The 15,395-nt window shown below is 42.2% G+C and overlaps 6 protein-coding genes across 6 annotated transcripts; 4 read left to right on the top strand and 2 right to left on the bottom strand. All coding sequences in view use genetic code 12, as the record gives it.

Moving 5' to 3' along the window:
• Positions 1 to 11: 11 nt before the first annotated feature.
• On the top strand, positions 12 to 3,280 carry PICST_84858 (high copy suppressor of a cyclic AMP-dependent protein kinase mutant). Its single transcript, XM_001385885.1, has 4 exons — positions 12 to 886; positions 962 to 1,176; positions 1,288 to 2,630; positions 2,685 to 3,280. Exons 1-4 carry the CDS (start codon positions 632 to 634, stop codon positions 3,023 to 3,025), a joined length of 2,154 nt encoding a protein of 717 aa, XP_001385922.2. The 5' UTR covers positions 12 to 631; the 3' UTR covers positions 3,026 to 3,280.
• A 511-nt stretch (positions 3,281 to 3,791) lies between these two features.
• PICST_32997 (predicted protein) lies at positions 3,792 to 4,781 on the top strand (the record flags this gene model as incomplete). The annotated part of the gene is made up of 1 exon (XM_001385884.1): positions 3,792 to 4,781. One exon carries the CDS (start codon positions 3,792 to 3,794, stop codon positions 4,779 to 4,781), a length of 990 nt encoding a protein of 329 aa, XP_001385921.2.
• A 1,185-nt stretch (positions 4,782 to 5,966) lies between these two features.
• On the bottom strand, positions 5,967 to 6,815 carry SPS22 (short-chain dehydrogenase/reductase (SDR) family protein; the record flags this gene model as incomplete). Its single annotated transcript, XM_001385540.1, has 1 exon — positions 5,967 to 6,815. Exon 1 carries the CDS (start codon positions 6,738 to 6,740, stop codon positions 5,967 to 5,969), a length of 774 nt encoding a protein of 257 aa, XP_001385577.1. The 5' UTR covers positions 6,741 to 6,815.
• Positions 6,816 to 10,661: 3,846 nt separating this feature from the next.
• Positions 10,662 to 12,085, top strand: SAT4 (serine/threonine protein kinase). The gene has a single exon (XM_001385883.1). The coding sequence runs from the start codon at positions 10,692 to 10,694 to the stop codon at positions 11,940 to 11,942; it is 1,251 nt and encodes a 416-aa protein (XP_001385920.1). The 5' UTR covers positions 10,662 to 10,691; the 3' UTR covers positions 11,943 to 12,085.
• Positions 12,086 to 12,757: 672 nt separating this feature from the next.
• On the top strand, positions 12,758 to 13,704 carry CDC28 (cell division control protein; the record flags this gene model as incomplete). The annotated part of the gene is made up of 1 exon (XM_001385882.1): positions 12,758 to 13,704. The coding sequence occupies one exon, from the start codon at positions 12,772 to 12,774 to the stop codon at positions 13,702 to 13,704; it is 933 nt and encodes a 310-aa protein (XP_001385919.1).
• A 338-nt stretch (positions 13,705 to 14,042) lies between these two features.
• PICST_32993 (predicted protein) lies at positions 14,043 to 15,364 on the bottom strand (the record flags this gene model as incomplete). Its single annotated transcript, XM_001385539.1, has 2 exons — positions 14,043 to 14,056; positions 14,128 to 15,364. 2 exons carry the CDS (start codon positions 15,362 to 15,364, stop codon positions 14,043 to 14,045), a joined length of 1,251 nt encoding a protein of 416 aa, XP_001385576.2.
• Positions 15,365 to 15,395: the final 31 nt, after the last annotated feature.

Below are 15,395 nucleotides of genomic sequence, written 5' to 3'. Positions count from 1 at the left end.
TTTCGTCATCCCTTAAAAAGAACCATCCCACAGGAAAATATTTTCAGGCTGTCTACATTATTGATGGTGTAGTATTTTACTCAACTGAGCACAGCTAATTTTAATTTAATAATATTATCATCGTCACCAATCCTTTTCTCTGTTCAATATAACAACCGGATTTTTCTTAATTTTTACATTCTCTTCTTTCTCCTAACCACCCCGTTATACCCTCCAAAAACCGCTTGTACCCCCAAAAGCTTCCACAGCGTCCTACACTTCTCCTCATCTGGCACTCGCTCACATCCAGCCGATCCAGCCAAAATTAGTAGCAAACGCCTTCTTCCTTTTTTTCATCCTCTGCATCTTGCCTCATTTTGAGAATCGCCAGAAGTGAGTACGCTCACACATCCACCAGCTTGTATCTCACATATAACTGACTAATACGTGCCACGTCCTACTTGTCTCGTCTCATCTGCTCCCGGCTCATCTGTTTCTATAACTTCATCTAATCTACGTCTTCCAGCCGTAGCTATCCATCACATATCGAATTTCAGTGTTTCTCAGATCTCAGTTCCCGTCTCAGTCTCGAATTTCAGTTAAATTTCGAATCCCGTAAACTAGCCTCAATATCCATATCGCACTGTTACTAATGATGAACTCGCAGTTGAACAACCCCGACAACCAGGACCAGATATTCCAGGAAGACCAGTTCAGACAGGTCTGTTTCGATCCACAGCAGCCGCAGACCAGTGGCTCAACTGCTGGCTCAGCATCCTCTGCATCAACCTCCGCATCTACCAACTCCGCTTCTACCTCCGACGGTAGCTCTTCGTCGTCTTCAACCAAGAGAAACTCATCTTCTGCAGGGACCGCCACCTGCTCGTTAGCTGACTCATCGAAAAGAGTCCGTTTGGATCCTTCTATCGCTGCGATTCCACAGCCTCCAGCAGTAGACTCTGGCAACATACTTCTCTTGAAGAAATCTACCCCTTCCTCGAACGGCCTTGGTGCTGACATGTCGTCCTCGGCTTCATCCAAGGCTGCTGCCTTGAAATCTAAGGCTCCATTCATCATCAGACGCTTCAGATCGAGATCGCTCCCCATCATCAACTACAACTCACAGAGACCGCACCATTTCCACCATCACCACCACAACAACTCCGGCAACAGCAGTAGTATCAACACCAGCACCACGTCTTCGAGAAGTACCAACTTCTCACCCAATGTAGCCTACTGCCAGATGTCTGTACATGCACATCTTGGACTCCACACTCATCACAACTCGTCGCTGCTTAAGAAGAACAGCTCGTCATCGTCATCCCTGTCATCTTCCATCCCTCCTTTGCCTCCTATCAATTTGCAGAGTCTTAAAGAAATCGACTTGCATGAGATCCTCAAGAACCCGCAGTTGAGACACGACATCTTGTTTGACCCACAACTCCAGTTCAGACCAAACTTGGACGGAGAAAGAGGAAAGCGCAAGAAGTCCATCATCGACAAATACTGGTTGGAAATACAGAAGGAGTGTGCGCAATTCTTCAACAACACAAACAGCATCAACAATAACAGTAGCAGTAGTGACAATAACAGTAGTATCAAGATCAAGATCAACAGGTTGCCAATTTTGTTTGGAACTTTACGCGACATTCTTCTCAGCCTTTTACCCACAAAGGACCGTCAACAGGTCAACGAAATCATGGACATAGACTTGTTGGTACAACAGTTGAATCATGGCTCGTTTGACTTTGTGGAGATGTCCAAATGGCTTGGTGACGTCTTCAAGAGCCACTGTGCGCCTATGCGTGACCAGTGGGTAGTAGAGATGAACCAGAAGTTTGTTGACGCCTACAACTTCAACTCGGTCGAGTTGCTTGTTGGAGGCTTGAGAATGATCTTCCAGATTTTGGAAGCTATGAAGTTGGACGTAGCCAACCACCAGATACGCATTCTCAGACCCGTGCTCATTGAGACCGCCGTGGACTTCGAGCGTGACTACTTCCAGACCTTGATTTCGCACCAGAAGATTAACATTAACGACTCGCTCAACTGGTTCTACAAGAAGTTCATCAAGAAGGCTTCGCTGATGGAGGACTGTTCTGAACCCACTGAAGATCGTCACATCAATGACTCCAACTTGAAGCCCGTGATCATTTCCTCCATCATCGACTTGTTGAGCTGTCGCCAGATGGCCACCGAGTTCCCCTCGACTCTCGCATTCGATCACACTCGGTTGGTTCTTCTCCGTGCTGACGTTAGACAGTTGGTCTGTGTCCAGCTCTGTATCGTGTTGTACAAGCAGCTTGTGATTAACGCTAAGAAACCAACTTCGTTACTAGCAGCTGCTAACATCCTGAAGGTACAGCAAGAGATCTTGGCTATCGTTACTGACGATAACGGCAACATCAAGTGGACTAAGAACATTTCGTCCATTTCGTTGCAGTTGGTCAAGAACTTGTCTGCTGGCTCGAACTCCAACGCCAACTTGTCATTGCCCCAAGATTTGGTCGAGTTCTCTTACAACTGGTTGAGCAAGCATATCCAGCCCAACTCAGAAGTCTACGGATTGATGGAAGCCAAGATCTTCAAGGAATTGTTGAACGAAATCATGACTATCATCAACACCGAAGATACCACTATAGCTCCAGTCTGTGTTACTACTTCTGCTACTTCTGTCAGAGAAGACGCCGCTCTTCAATCTACAGCCCCCGCCACCCCTGATGCGTCCAACACCGAGTTGAAGAACATCGCCATGCGCATCCTGACCTTGGTCAAGTTCCACTGGAACGTGTTCGGCAATTACTACATTGACCACATCAAGTCGCAACATCACAAACTCCAACAGGACAAGAAGAAGTTCAACGTGACCAAAAAGCTCATGAACTATAACGACAACGACAGCAACAGCAACAACAGCAACAACAATAACAGCAACAATGACAGCAACAACGACAACGCAATGCACCCTTCTTCATCCTCTACTTCCAACAAGAACAACGACGACAGCAGCAACACAACCACTAATGCTGCCATCTTGACAACCTAAGCATTGTAATGGAAACTTGTTCCACACACCCAGGCATACTTTTTTTCGAATTACGTTTATCGGTAACTTGTTACTTAATACACGTATATATACATAATTATAAATAATCAGGTTTACCACGAAGTTTCAGTTGTCAGTCGATGAACCAGTCTTTGTTCTAGTTTTTGTAATAGTTTTTCATTATCACGGTTATTTAGGAAAGGTATAAGAACATATTCACTTCACATTAGTTTAGTATAATGAATGGAAAACGTTAATACAGATTGTAGTAGTACATCAGTACTCTGATAGACTATTCAGAATAGTATTCTCTGAATAATTCTGCTATACTGAGTACCACACCATATTTGTATCTCTGTATTCCATACTGCTGTATGAACTCTCCTCTAAAAGTAGACCCAAATTTCAACGACAAGTCAAAACACTCAATGCCTCTGCTCAACTACTTCTAGTACCGCTACTACTCCTACTGCTACTACTGCTACTACTGCTACCAGTACTCCTACTACTAAAACGAGACTATACTAGTATCACCATAAATTAAGTACACTACCCCAGATCTCACACCTTACACAAATTGGTACAGAAAAGAATCATTTTGGAAAGTTTAACCATATGATAATAATATCTACAAAATCAAATAACATCACTTAACCACACACATCTACAGGCAAACATACCTGGACTACTCTGCTAGCTATTTGATTGTTCCTATCTTTTACATCTTGACCTTTCTCCAAATACTCATCGCTACCGACACCAAAATATGTATGCAATAGTAGTGAATTCATTTATGGTGGTGTTTAGAGGTATCTGGTCAGTATTCAACTTGGTGGTAATTACACCCATATACTACTTTGTATACATCCAGTACATGCTAGTTCTACATCTATTGTTGATTCCCATCCAGCTCCTTGTTCTGATTACCATCTATACGGCGCTCATCAAGATTCCTATAGTGATACCACTTTCGTATGTACTCGAGCTAAACGACTCCAATCCAGAAAGGGCGGACAATGCCTGGTTAGCAGCCCAACTCCACCTCTTTTTTGTCAATTTTACCCATTTCGCCATGGTCAGTGTGTTTTTGGGAATTTGTGCTGGCACCATCTTGGGCTGGAATATCATTGGCATTCGATACTTGCTTACATGGGGTAAAAGGAAAACAAAGAAAGGGTCTAGATCGCTCTACAAAAGCTACCAAGGTAGCAAGGTGTCTACTAGAAATGCTAATATAAGTAGTCCAGACAGGAAACGGTTTGTCACTCCTGTTTCTTCTGCAAAGAGCTCTCCCAGAAGAGATGCTTCTGCCCAGAGCACGCCTCTATTAAGCAGATTGTTGAATACTGTGGTAGTAGATGACCACACTGAAACAAGAGCTACAGGCTCAAATATACACACGTCAGGAAATCTCAGAGGTCGCCTGACGAATAAGACGAAACAGGAGCTTGTTTATGAAGATGACGACGGCTACAGTTACAGCATGTATTCGAAGAGGCTGAAGGAACAACTTCCACAAATTGTTTCACCTCTGAAACAGAATAAAAGGTCGAGTGAGAAAGGTACCGACTCGAAGAAGACTACCTTTGCTCAGCCTGTAGAGGCTGAACTCCCTCTTGCAGATCCTATAGAGGAAGAAATTGGCACCATAGCTGAAGAAAGTGAGACCGAATCAATGAATGACGGGGCTACGCTTTTCTCCAATGTCCGAAACGATGCCACTCTTGCAAGCTCCGTACGCGAGGAGCCTAAATAGAAGAATGAATTATAAGGATAAAACGACTCTAGTGTGTCAATCTTTAAATTTCTTGTAGATACTGTAGCTATTATTGTTTCAGATCTGTGCCACTTTTTGAACATATCTGAATCTCTTTTTCTGAAGCAGCTACACATCACATTGACACATTAACGTCCAGAATAAGGGAGAAGTAACTTTATACCTTTTTGTTCCAAGGAAATATACGTAATTTTATATACTCAAGTGATTCGTACAATTCGCAATTCTATCAGCATATTCACTTTCTTCACACCATATACAATGAGAATTGTCACTGTTCCCTACAACCAAGATATCTCTATTAATAGAAAGCAAAACAAAGAGGAATTTAAGCTCCAAGCCAGAGATAACATACTCACTAGAGGATTTTTCTTCACGGACGATTCTGGTTCGAAGACCCAGAGCATGAACTGGCCGCGACTCGAGAGAGCCTACGACTCCTCCGAGTATGAGCAAAGTAGTTTGACCATGGAACTTGCACGAAAACTTATCTTCTATTTGAAGGAAATTGGAATAACTTCTAGTTCTCTTGAAGACAGAGACTTCTCTTTGCCGGAGGTAATAGACTTTTATCCTGGAGAAAAGATGTATGACTGTAAATTGGACTTTTCTCTTACATACGGAGACGAGAATTTCAGTGTCAGTTTATGGTTGATGTATCAAACAAAAGAAAAGACATACCATCCTCCGCCATATGCCTTCATCTCGAAAGACCAACTTCTCAACTATTTAAAAGAAAAGATTATCCTCAGGGTAGATAACGAAGCAATAAGACAATTTGAAATAAAATTGAAACTGTTGCTTCTGCTAGTAGTGTTAAGATGCACGATAAACGACTTCCACGTAGAAATTTAACTCCAAAAAAAATCTAAGCGAATGAGCAGCACTTTCATGAAATTGCTGGCCTATAGAGGAGGACATAGATATGGATACAAACGTCGAAATACCGTATGGAAATAGCTGGAGGTTTGATCAAACCGTTTTATGGCAAAAATGGTGATGCAGTGCTTTCCTAAATAGGTGTGGATATATGCACCATGCACAAAGAAGCTGTAGCGACAAACTCTACACTACAATTGCAAAAAGAGATTACTAGAAATATATTCAACATTAGCGACATAAACTTCAAAAACTGCTTAAAAGTGATATCCTTATAGCTTCCGATTAACGAGCAGTGAAACCGCCGGAAGCGAAAATGGTTTGACCTGTGATCCAGGCACCCTCGCTAACCAAGAATCTGACAATTGGAACGATGTCAGGAAGTTCAGTTAATCTACCGTTAAGACCTACAGAGGCCAAATATTGGACAGCTTCAGGCGTTTCAGATGTGTGCAAGAAAGACGTGTCCATTGGACCAGGAGCAACGTTGTTGACGGTTATGCCCTTCTCACCCAATTCCTTAGACAATGCCTTGGTGTAGAATTCCACTGGGGCCTTGGTACCTTGGTAAGGTGAGTAGAATGGAGTGTAGGCAGCCAATAAGGATGTGACAATAGTGACAATTCTACCATTGTTGTTCAAGTTAAGGGCAGCTTCCTTCAAGAAGAAAAAGGCTACCTTGTGGTTGACAAGGTCCAATTCGTCGAATTCTTCTTCTGTGACTTCAACAAGAGGCTTCTTGACAACCTTACCAATGTTGTTAATGGCAATGTCAATACCTTGTGGGAATGCCTTTTTGGCAGCTTCAAACAATTTAGTCAAATCAGCAGCGGCCTTTAATGGGGCCTGGTATATTTCAATTTGAAGCTTTGGGTACTTGGCCTTGAGTTCTTCCTGGAACTTCTTGGCTACTTCAGAAGACGAACGGTAGTGCAAGAACAAGTTGACACCAAGCGAAGCCAATTCCTTAGCGGTTTCACCACCCAAGTTGGTCGTTCCACCAGTTATGACAGCGACCTTGCCAGAGATGTCCTTTTCTGATTTGAAGTTACCAGCCATTTTGAATTGTGTTGAGGGGAATTGAGTATCGGTTAATTGATGAGATCGATTGATGAGGTCGATTGATGAATAAATTCAACTTTTAGGTAGAACAGTGTATCTTTCAATTTGTATTTATACTCAATTTCCACAAATCAAGGATTGTAAGGGTATAACTACATTATGTTTTACTGCACTCCTTCACAGAACCAGGTTCTATGCATATTTGAAATGATTATTACTCGGAGTTACCTGGCCACACATAGTTAATTTCGGGATTTTCGCCCAATACAGCGATCCAAGCGTTTCAATACTGTGTAACCCTAATGCCCCTGAAAATTCTCCACATATTTGTGCATGATGGGGACCTTCTAAAACATCAGCTATTGTAGTGGCAATGGACTGTTGTACTTAGACGAGAGGCAGCCACGTCGTTTGTCTCATGAAGCCACATGGGATTCCCCAATAAAACGTAGAAACGGATATGCAGCGCATATAGTCGTCGGAAGAAGAACTGTTTACAGTAGCCAAGACTAGTTTTGCTACTTGCATTTCCGTGAATTACGGTGGTTCAAAACGCTCTGAAGAGGCATGCAACAAGACGCAAGAAACATATTCACTATTTGTACAGAAGGGAACTGTTTCGGTTCCGATTGGCATTAATCGCTTGTCAGGCAATAGAATTACAATTCTAGTTCCTACATTCTATTCTACGGTATCTATGACTTCCAATACAATGCTGAATACTTCGACAGGAATTGGCACGAAAAATGGGGAAACTTAGCTGGAATGTGAAAAAAACTTCAAACTATGGAAATAGAAGTGTGAAATGCGAAATGCAAAATCCACTGTTCAACGGTAGAGAATTGTGTAATAGAGATCTTTCCACAACAAATAGGTCCTTTTTGCAATTCAAAATTGTTTACATAATCCATATATACACCACTGAAGTGGTGTTGTGGCAGATATCCAGTTCTCCGGAAGACAAGCAAGGCTGAAACCAACCGGTTTGCAACCGGTAGGAACGGCATATAAAGAAACATACAAACGGTGATTCCGATGGAATACCCTTCCTATTCTAGCAGGTGAAATTTAATATGAGAGCTAAGACAAACATCAAGATACTCCAACACAGATGCTTTGCGTGGAGGGCAACTTTTTGAAGAAATGACGCTGGCAATTTTTGATTTGTCAGATTTTATTAATAGTAGAATTGACGACGGGGAATACTTTGCACACCCAGATCGGATTAATTCTTACAAAAACCAATAAGTGACTCAGCCTAATCTAAGGTTTGTGATTGTATTGACAGCGCCATGTAGTAAGGGAGTTTGTTTGTTCTTTTTCAAGGTTAGTCGTAAACACGATAATTGTGTTCTGCAAACATTGAAATTCTTCCGAATCGGGATACCAATGCACATGCTACGGTAAATACGACCAACAACTACCAGTTGACCAAGAGAAACCAGTCGTGCTCAACACAACCAAGCAATCACAACACATTACTAGGGCGAGTTCAACAAAGGTGAAGCCAAATTGTTGGCCCGAGGAGAAAGTAGAATATTATGCTGTTTATCAATTATAATTGCACATTTGCAAGACAATAGAGAAACAATTAGCTTATCGGAAAGAAGAATGCAGTGCCAAACAAAAATTCGCCAGCACTACGAAACGAATGACTTGCACTACATCTTCTTAACGCTAAGCTTTATGAGGCTGTTTCAATTTTGTAGCTATGATATCATAATCTAGAAATCTAAAAGATGGCACAAGGATTTCTGAAATAGGACAAGACGGAACCCCAAGAAAAACTTGAAACTAAGTGCCACTGGGACTTTGCCTCAAACTCATAGGAGTGTACTGTGACTGAGAAGGATAGGGTGACTCAGTAATATAGAGTGACTAATAGCATACTTGCAGAGGTCATCTACTGGTACAGGGTAGACCGAAAGACTAAATAGCGAGAGGCAGTTAGAAATCAGCGAAGAAAACGAAACCAAAATAGGAGCCAAACATGATCCAGCTTGAACCACGGCTGAAAAAAATCCATCCCTGCTACTAAAATTATATTCTATCAGAAACCAAAAACTCGAGTCATCCTTATCCAGAGTGGCCATAGTCATTCTTGGAATAAAAGTTCGTACAGGAGAGGGAGCTGAAAATTTTTCGTTAACTATTGCAGAATTGGTCTGAAGTTAGTAATGACTTCTGTAGTGTAGGAGGCTGGACAAGATGTAGGATATAGGGTGTATGGATTAGGACATCAGAGTAAGTAGAAACTGGCAGAAATTCGAGCTCTTACCGAAGCAGATGCTCTGAAAGCCCGCAAATATATAAGCAAGACGAAGCTCATTTTCTGTAGCACTGAAGGGAAGCAGGTGGATTTTTCAGCGTATCAACGAGATTTTTTCCACCAATCTCCAGTGACTTCCCCCGTCTTTCCACGTTACATCTTGACCTAGTTACGCAACTTTCTTGCCAGCAAGTTAGCACATCTCGTACACTGCCACCTGGCTTGACTAGAGAAAAGTCGGTCCGCACGTGACCGGCAGAGAAGATTTCGCATCTTTTCCCTCATAGAAAAAGGCCACAGCCAAAAAAAAACATAGAAAACATAGCAAAAATTTGCAAAAAATATAAAAGAAGATCCTTTCCACTTATTTGCCAGCTGCTAATTCCCAGTATCCTAAAATTATATTTCCAGAAGACTACCAATTTCCTCCTAGTTTCTGCTAGCATTGGTGTCCACAAGCCAGAGCCAGCCGTATCTTGTGCGAATAATCCCTCATCGGCTCGCAGACGATTTGCGTGTCTCCCCTCATAGTTAAGCCTTCTTCGTAGTTGAGCCGTTTCGCTGGAATCATTATTTGATACTGTAGGACCTAAGGTAAAATCTCATCTACGAAACTGAATATTCCATCGAGTCCTTGAAACGTCAAATCTCGAAACTACAACTATCGAGTCTTTCATTATCTGGGATTCGCTTTATTGATATCTTATTGTGAAAAGAATCAACTGCATTATTCAGCCACACCGTAAAACAGCATCCAAATTTCACATTAGAACGCCCAACATATTCAGACAAAACCATTCAAGTCACATAAAATCTACTCAATATCAACACTTACACAGTAAACCATCATACAACCAAACATGGGAGACAAGAAAAAGACATTTTCGAAACTCGGTAAGTTCTTTGGTGTTCTGGCTACCAACTTGAGCCAACTAGACGAGACCAATGGGTCTAACACTGAAGTTCTATTAGCTCCAGGACTGGGTGCCGCACCATCGTGGACCCCATTGGTGAAAGACGAAGATTTGATACTAGCACAGCAAGAGAATGACGATGTGACGACAATCCATCACAACAGTCAGAGCCATAACAATCATACCCAAGCTAAGCATACGCAGAATACCAATTCTTCAGCTTCGTCACCAAAACTTGCATCTTCCAGTTCTCACACGCCAGTTAACCATCCGAACATCTCGTCTACAACAACGTCACCCTTACTGATATCTTCCGAAAAAGACTCTACTTCTAGTACTACAGCAGTAACGATCAACTTGCCGCCTCCTGACATCAACAAAATTCTTCAACCCATGCCTCACAGCATTAACGACACCAACTTGAACAGACTAAACCTCAGCTCTACCTCCAACACTAATGTAACGACTGCCACGACTAATAAATCTAATGATAAAGACAAAATGAACAACATCTCCAGCTTCACACCTCCAGATGCTGGCTTTTCGCTTTCGCCAACTTCGACTGCTTTGCATAGCCAAATACCTCCTTTGGTTAACAGACGTACTTCACCCTCTGTTTCACGTTCTTCTTCTACAAACGTACCGAGAAAGCATGCCAACACCATATCTGCACCGGGAGCCATGAAGGTGGCACCGATTTCAAGATCCGCCTCAACTAAAAACAATAACAACCACAATAGTAATGCATCTTCAACAGACTTGTCGATGACCTCGTCTTCTCCTGCCGTGGCGAAGCCTCGTTTCAGAATGCTTCAAGACGGCAATCACGAGCACAGCTTGCGTTCAGCAAAGAGACAGGAGAAGTTGTCCAACATGTTGAAGGATTTGCTTGGAGCCAAAAAGCTACGTGATGAAGCCAAAAGTGCAGTGCCTAACATCTTACAAGGCGCTGGTGCTGCTCCATCGCCTGTTCCAGGTAAAGAGAAGCCACCTACGTTGTTTGCAGGACTTGTAACTCACATAAAGAACAATACTTCTCCCTACCACACAAGTGCTGGAGAGATAGTTGGTGAGGTAGTTCAACAGAATGGCTACTCTCCTAATTTGGGAGATTGCCGTTCCTTTGTCGAGAAATATGGTCGTTGTCAGGAAGTTGTAGGTAGAGGAGCATTTGGTGTCGTGAGAATCTCACACAAGAAGCTCAATGGAACTGAAACCAACGGTGGTGGGGACGGCGAGATGTTGTATGCCGTCAAGGAATTCAAACGAAGACCAAATGAGTCCGAAAAGAAGTATAACCGAAGATTGACGTCTGAATTCTGTATTTCCTCTTCTTTAAAGCATCTCAACATCATCGACACGTTAGATTTGTTGAAGGATGCAAAGGGAGACTATTGTGAAGTGATGGAGTTCTGCTCGGGTGGAGATTTGTACACTTTGATCATCGCGGCTGGTAAGTTAGAGTATGCCGAAGCCGACTGTTTCTTCAAGCAGATAATCCGTGGTGTCAACTACATGCACGACATGGGTGTTTGTCACCGAGACTTGAAACCCGAAAATTTGTTATTGACCCAAAACGGAGTGATTAAGATCACTGACTTTGGTAATGGTGAGTGTTTCCGTGTAGCTTGGGAAAATGAGATCCAGCTCAGCGAAGGAATATGCGGTTCCTCACCATACATTGCCCCAGAAGAGTTCACTCAGGAATCGTTTGACCCCAGATGCGTGGATATCTGGGCATGTGGTGTCATCTACATGGCAATGAGAACCGGTCGTCAATTGTGGAAGTTGGCTGATCCAGACAAGGATGAGTTCTTCGAAGAGTATTTGGTTAAAAGAAAAGAGTCTTCAGGCTATGAGCCTATCGAAAGCTTGAAGAGAGCCAGATGCCGTAACGTGATCTACTCGATCTTGGATCCTAAGCCAGAAAGAAGAATCACCGGTAAACAGATCTTGAACAGTGAATGGGGTAGAGAGATCAAAGTGTGTGCTGCTGGGGAGGGCCATTCAAGTTAAGAATGGGGCCCAGCGGATAAAGAGCCATTTAAATGTACTATAGGTGTAGTTTTACGTTCAAAGAATTATGCCTGTATATTTATTTATTATTAATATTTATTGTAAAGCTTATTGGAAACATAAGTTAATGCTTTGTACTTATATTATACAAATAAATGTAGCAACTTCATCGTATGAAAGGGCTCTTTCCAGACTTCTATTTTTGACCGCACTGCACACAGACATCAAAGACGCGTATGTCGCAGCCATTTAGACGAACCCGATGTCGTGCGAATGTCTACACTATAATTTCATAATAAACAAGTCTAATAGCCAAGTGGATGTTTGCCCTTTTCTTCCAGAACCTGCCGTATCTTTATTATTGTTGATTCTCAAGCTGAGCTTTTCACTTTTGTAAGCTTCTACTTTTTTCACAGATCGGGCCCATACGGTAAGTAGAGTTTGGAGCACTGTTGTATTTTCTGGATCGGCAAATGATCCAGATATACTTCAAGGAGAAAAGGTTGCGAAGTGGAGTATAAGTGTTTACCATTATATGATAGTCGTCTGAAAATCGGCTTGATAGCCTACACGACCAGAATGAGCAATATGAGCATTTATTGAGATTTGCTATAGCATCTAATTCTGGATACTATTCATGTCAACCATGAGAGCATTGGTTCCTTCGATCTACATATAAATTACAGAACTCTTTAGGCATTAGCACTTGATTTCTTTAAAGGTCAACCTTGTCCGCTTTCAAATCTTCCACATCAAATGAAATACTAACAGTTTGATATAGACTTGGATCCTTAACTCTTTTTGCATTCCTATCACACATATTCACATCATGGTTGAGTTATCAGACTTCCAGCGCCAGGAAAAGGTCGGTGAAGGTACCTACGGGGTGGTATACAAAGCTCTCGACACCAAACACAACAACCGTGTTGTAGCATTAAAGAAGATCAGACTAGAATCCGAAGACGAAGGGGTTCCATCTACAGCTATAAGAGAAATCTCACTTCTAAAGGAAATGAGAGACGAAAACATCGTCAGATTGTACGATATAATACACTCGGACTCCCACAAGTTGTATTTGGTATTTGAGTTCTTGGATTTGGACTTGAAGAAGTACATGGAGTCCATTCCACAAGGTGCTGGGTTGGGTGCCAACATGGTTAAACGGTTCATGAACCAGTTGGTGAAAGGAATCAAACATTGCCACAGTCACCGTGTTTTGCACAGAGACTTGAAGCCTCAGAACTTGTTGATTAATAAGGAAGGTAACTTGAAACTTGCTGATTTCGGGCTTGCCCGTGCCTTTGGTGTACCTTTGAGAGCGTACACTCACGAAGTCGTCACCTTATGGTATAGAGCTCCAGAGATCTTACTTGGTGGTAAGCAGTATTCAACCGGTGTAGATATGTGGTCTGTAGGCTGTATCTTCGCAGAAATGTGTAACAGAAAGCCCCTTTTTCCTGGTGATTCTGAGATCGACGAGATCTTCAGAATCTTCAGAATTTTGGGAACACCAACCGAAGAAATCTGGCCTGATGTGTCATACTTGCCAGACTTCAAGCCAACGTTCCCTAAGTGGTCCAAGAAGAACTTGGCCGAATTTGTTCCCACTTTAGATGCCGACGGTGTTGATTTGCTCGAGCAGATGTTGGTGTACGACCCTAGCGGGAGAATCAGTGCTAAGCGTGCTTTGGTCCATCCATACTTCCAAGAAGAAGATGGTGACAACTACGACAGCTTCCCTAGATCTGTCAACATGGGTTAATCTTTGTTTCTATAGATTATGGTAATTACATTTTAGGTAATACTAGTGCATCTCGTTAAGTTTTATGCGTTAAATTATTTCAGTATGCTAGTAGAGGCTATTGCCATAAATGAGAGAGAATTAAAATAAGCAAACTGAAGATGAGTATAAATAATGTGAGATTAGATGTCTCAGATGAAACTGTTTGTGTTGACTGAGAAGAATAGAGTTCTTCCTGAGTCGCTATACGGGAAGTTGATATTGAAGTTAATTCTGAATTTTCTATGGTTTCTGGAGCTGACTCAGTGATAATTTTTTCAGGCACTTTCTGTTCTATCTTTGAAGAGATTTTTGGGTCTTCAATATATTCTTCCTGTTCTGGAGTTATTGTTTGCAGTCTGATAACACTATCAGGGATTATAATTGTGTCTTTTTGAATTGTACTTTTTTCTTTTTCAATGCTCGTAATACTCCTTATGCTATCTTTTTTGTTGGAAGCAGCTTCCAAATCCTTTTCAGCTGCAGCTTCAACAGTTCTGTTGTTTGGAGTTGATGGCAATTTGCGTGGGGATTCAGGGACTTCCGAAGCAGCACGTCTATGGCCCATTGGATGTTTGAAATCTAGTCTTACACCTACATTAGAGCTAGACGGCTGTCCGTCAGATAGTACCCTCTTCTTACCATACCCCAGATATATAAAAGACGAATGCGACTTATGGGTAAGTTTTTCAAAGACAGCCCTGTCCCTCTCGTTCATCACAGTCAGTGTAATGTTCACTTTTGGAGAAGGCGAGTTGCTTTGAATCACCAATTTCTTTGGTGTCACGGGAGGAGTACATTGCAATTGTTTGTGGGTATCGATCTGGTTGCTGATCTCCTTCAATTCAGATTTTAGACTGTCTAATTGTTCAAGTACCCTGTGGTTTGTATCTTTTACAGTAGACAAGTTCTCAAGATCATGGACGTTTTCAGCCTCCAAGTCCAGAATCTGCTTGGAGAACAGATCAAAGTTGCCATTTATAGTGCTGTGGAATTTCTGCATGTCTTCCAACGACTTTCTGATTAACGTCTGGGGCGAATTGTCTGGTGCACTCTCTAACCCAATGGGATCTGCTTCATCTAGAGAAGGAGAGCGATGATGATATTGTTTATGAGGAGAAGTTCCCATCAACGATGCCGTTTCGTCGTAATCGTCAATATCGGTATCTTCCGATTTCTGACTTCTGATGGACGGGGAGCCAGCCAACATCCTCATATTGCCTGATGGCTTATGCAAAAGGTTATGGAAATTATCTACATGTTCTGGCAGATCTACAAAAGCCAGACTAGTTTTGCTTGGATTATTGATCTTGTAGCCAGAAAAATCCTGAAAGCCAAGGATCTCGCTCTCGTCAATGACTGAACTCAAATACTCAAGCGCCTGGCTCTTAGAAATCGTCGAGGAGCTGCCCATGGCATTTTTATACTGGTTTATTCGGGCTTTCACCAAAGCATCGTTGGAAAAAATGCCACTGGAAGTCGTATGATTAAGAGATGGCTGTTGGTCCAATACCGATTCCAAGTGGCTCACTAGTGTATTCAAGTCTTCTACTGTAACTTCTCCATGCGTTTCGTTATCAACTTCGAGCCAGATCCGGTCGAATATCGACTGGTGTTTCTCTGGGACAACATTTGCAGTCATTTGGTTCGATCTGTGAGTGAATAAGACTTGA

This window comes from Scheffersomyces stipitis, chromosome 6 (genome assembly GCF_000209165.1).
Source record: "Scheffersomyces stipitis CBS 6054 chromosome 6, complete sequence".
Classification (NCBI taxonomy): Eukaryota; Fungi; Ascomycota; class Pichiomycetes; order Serinales; family Debaryomycetaceae; genus Scheffersomyces; species Scheffersomyces stipitis.
Note: the sequence above shows the minus strand (reverse complement) of the source record. Positions and strands in the feature narration are given on the sequence as shown.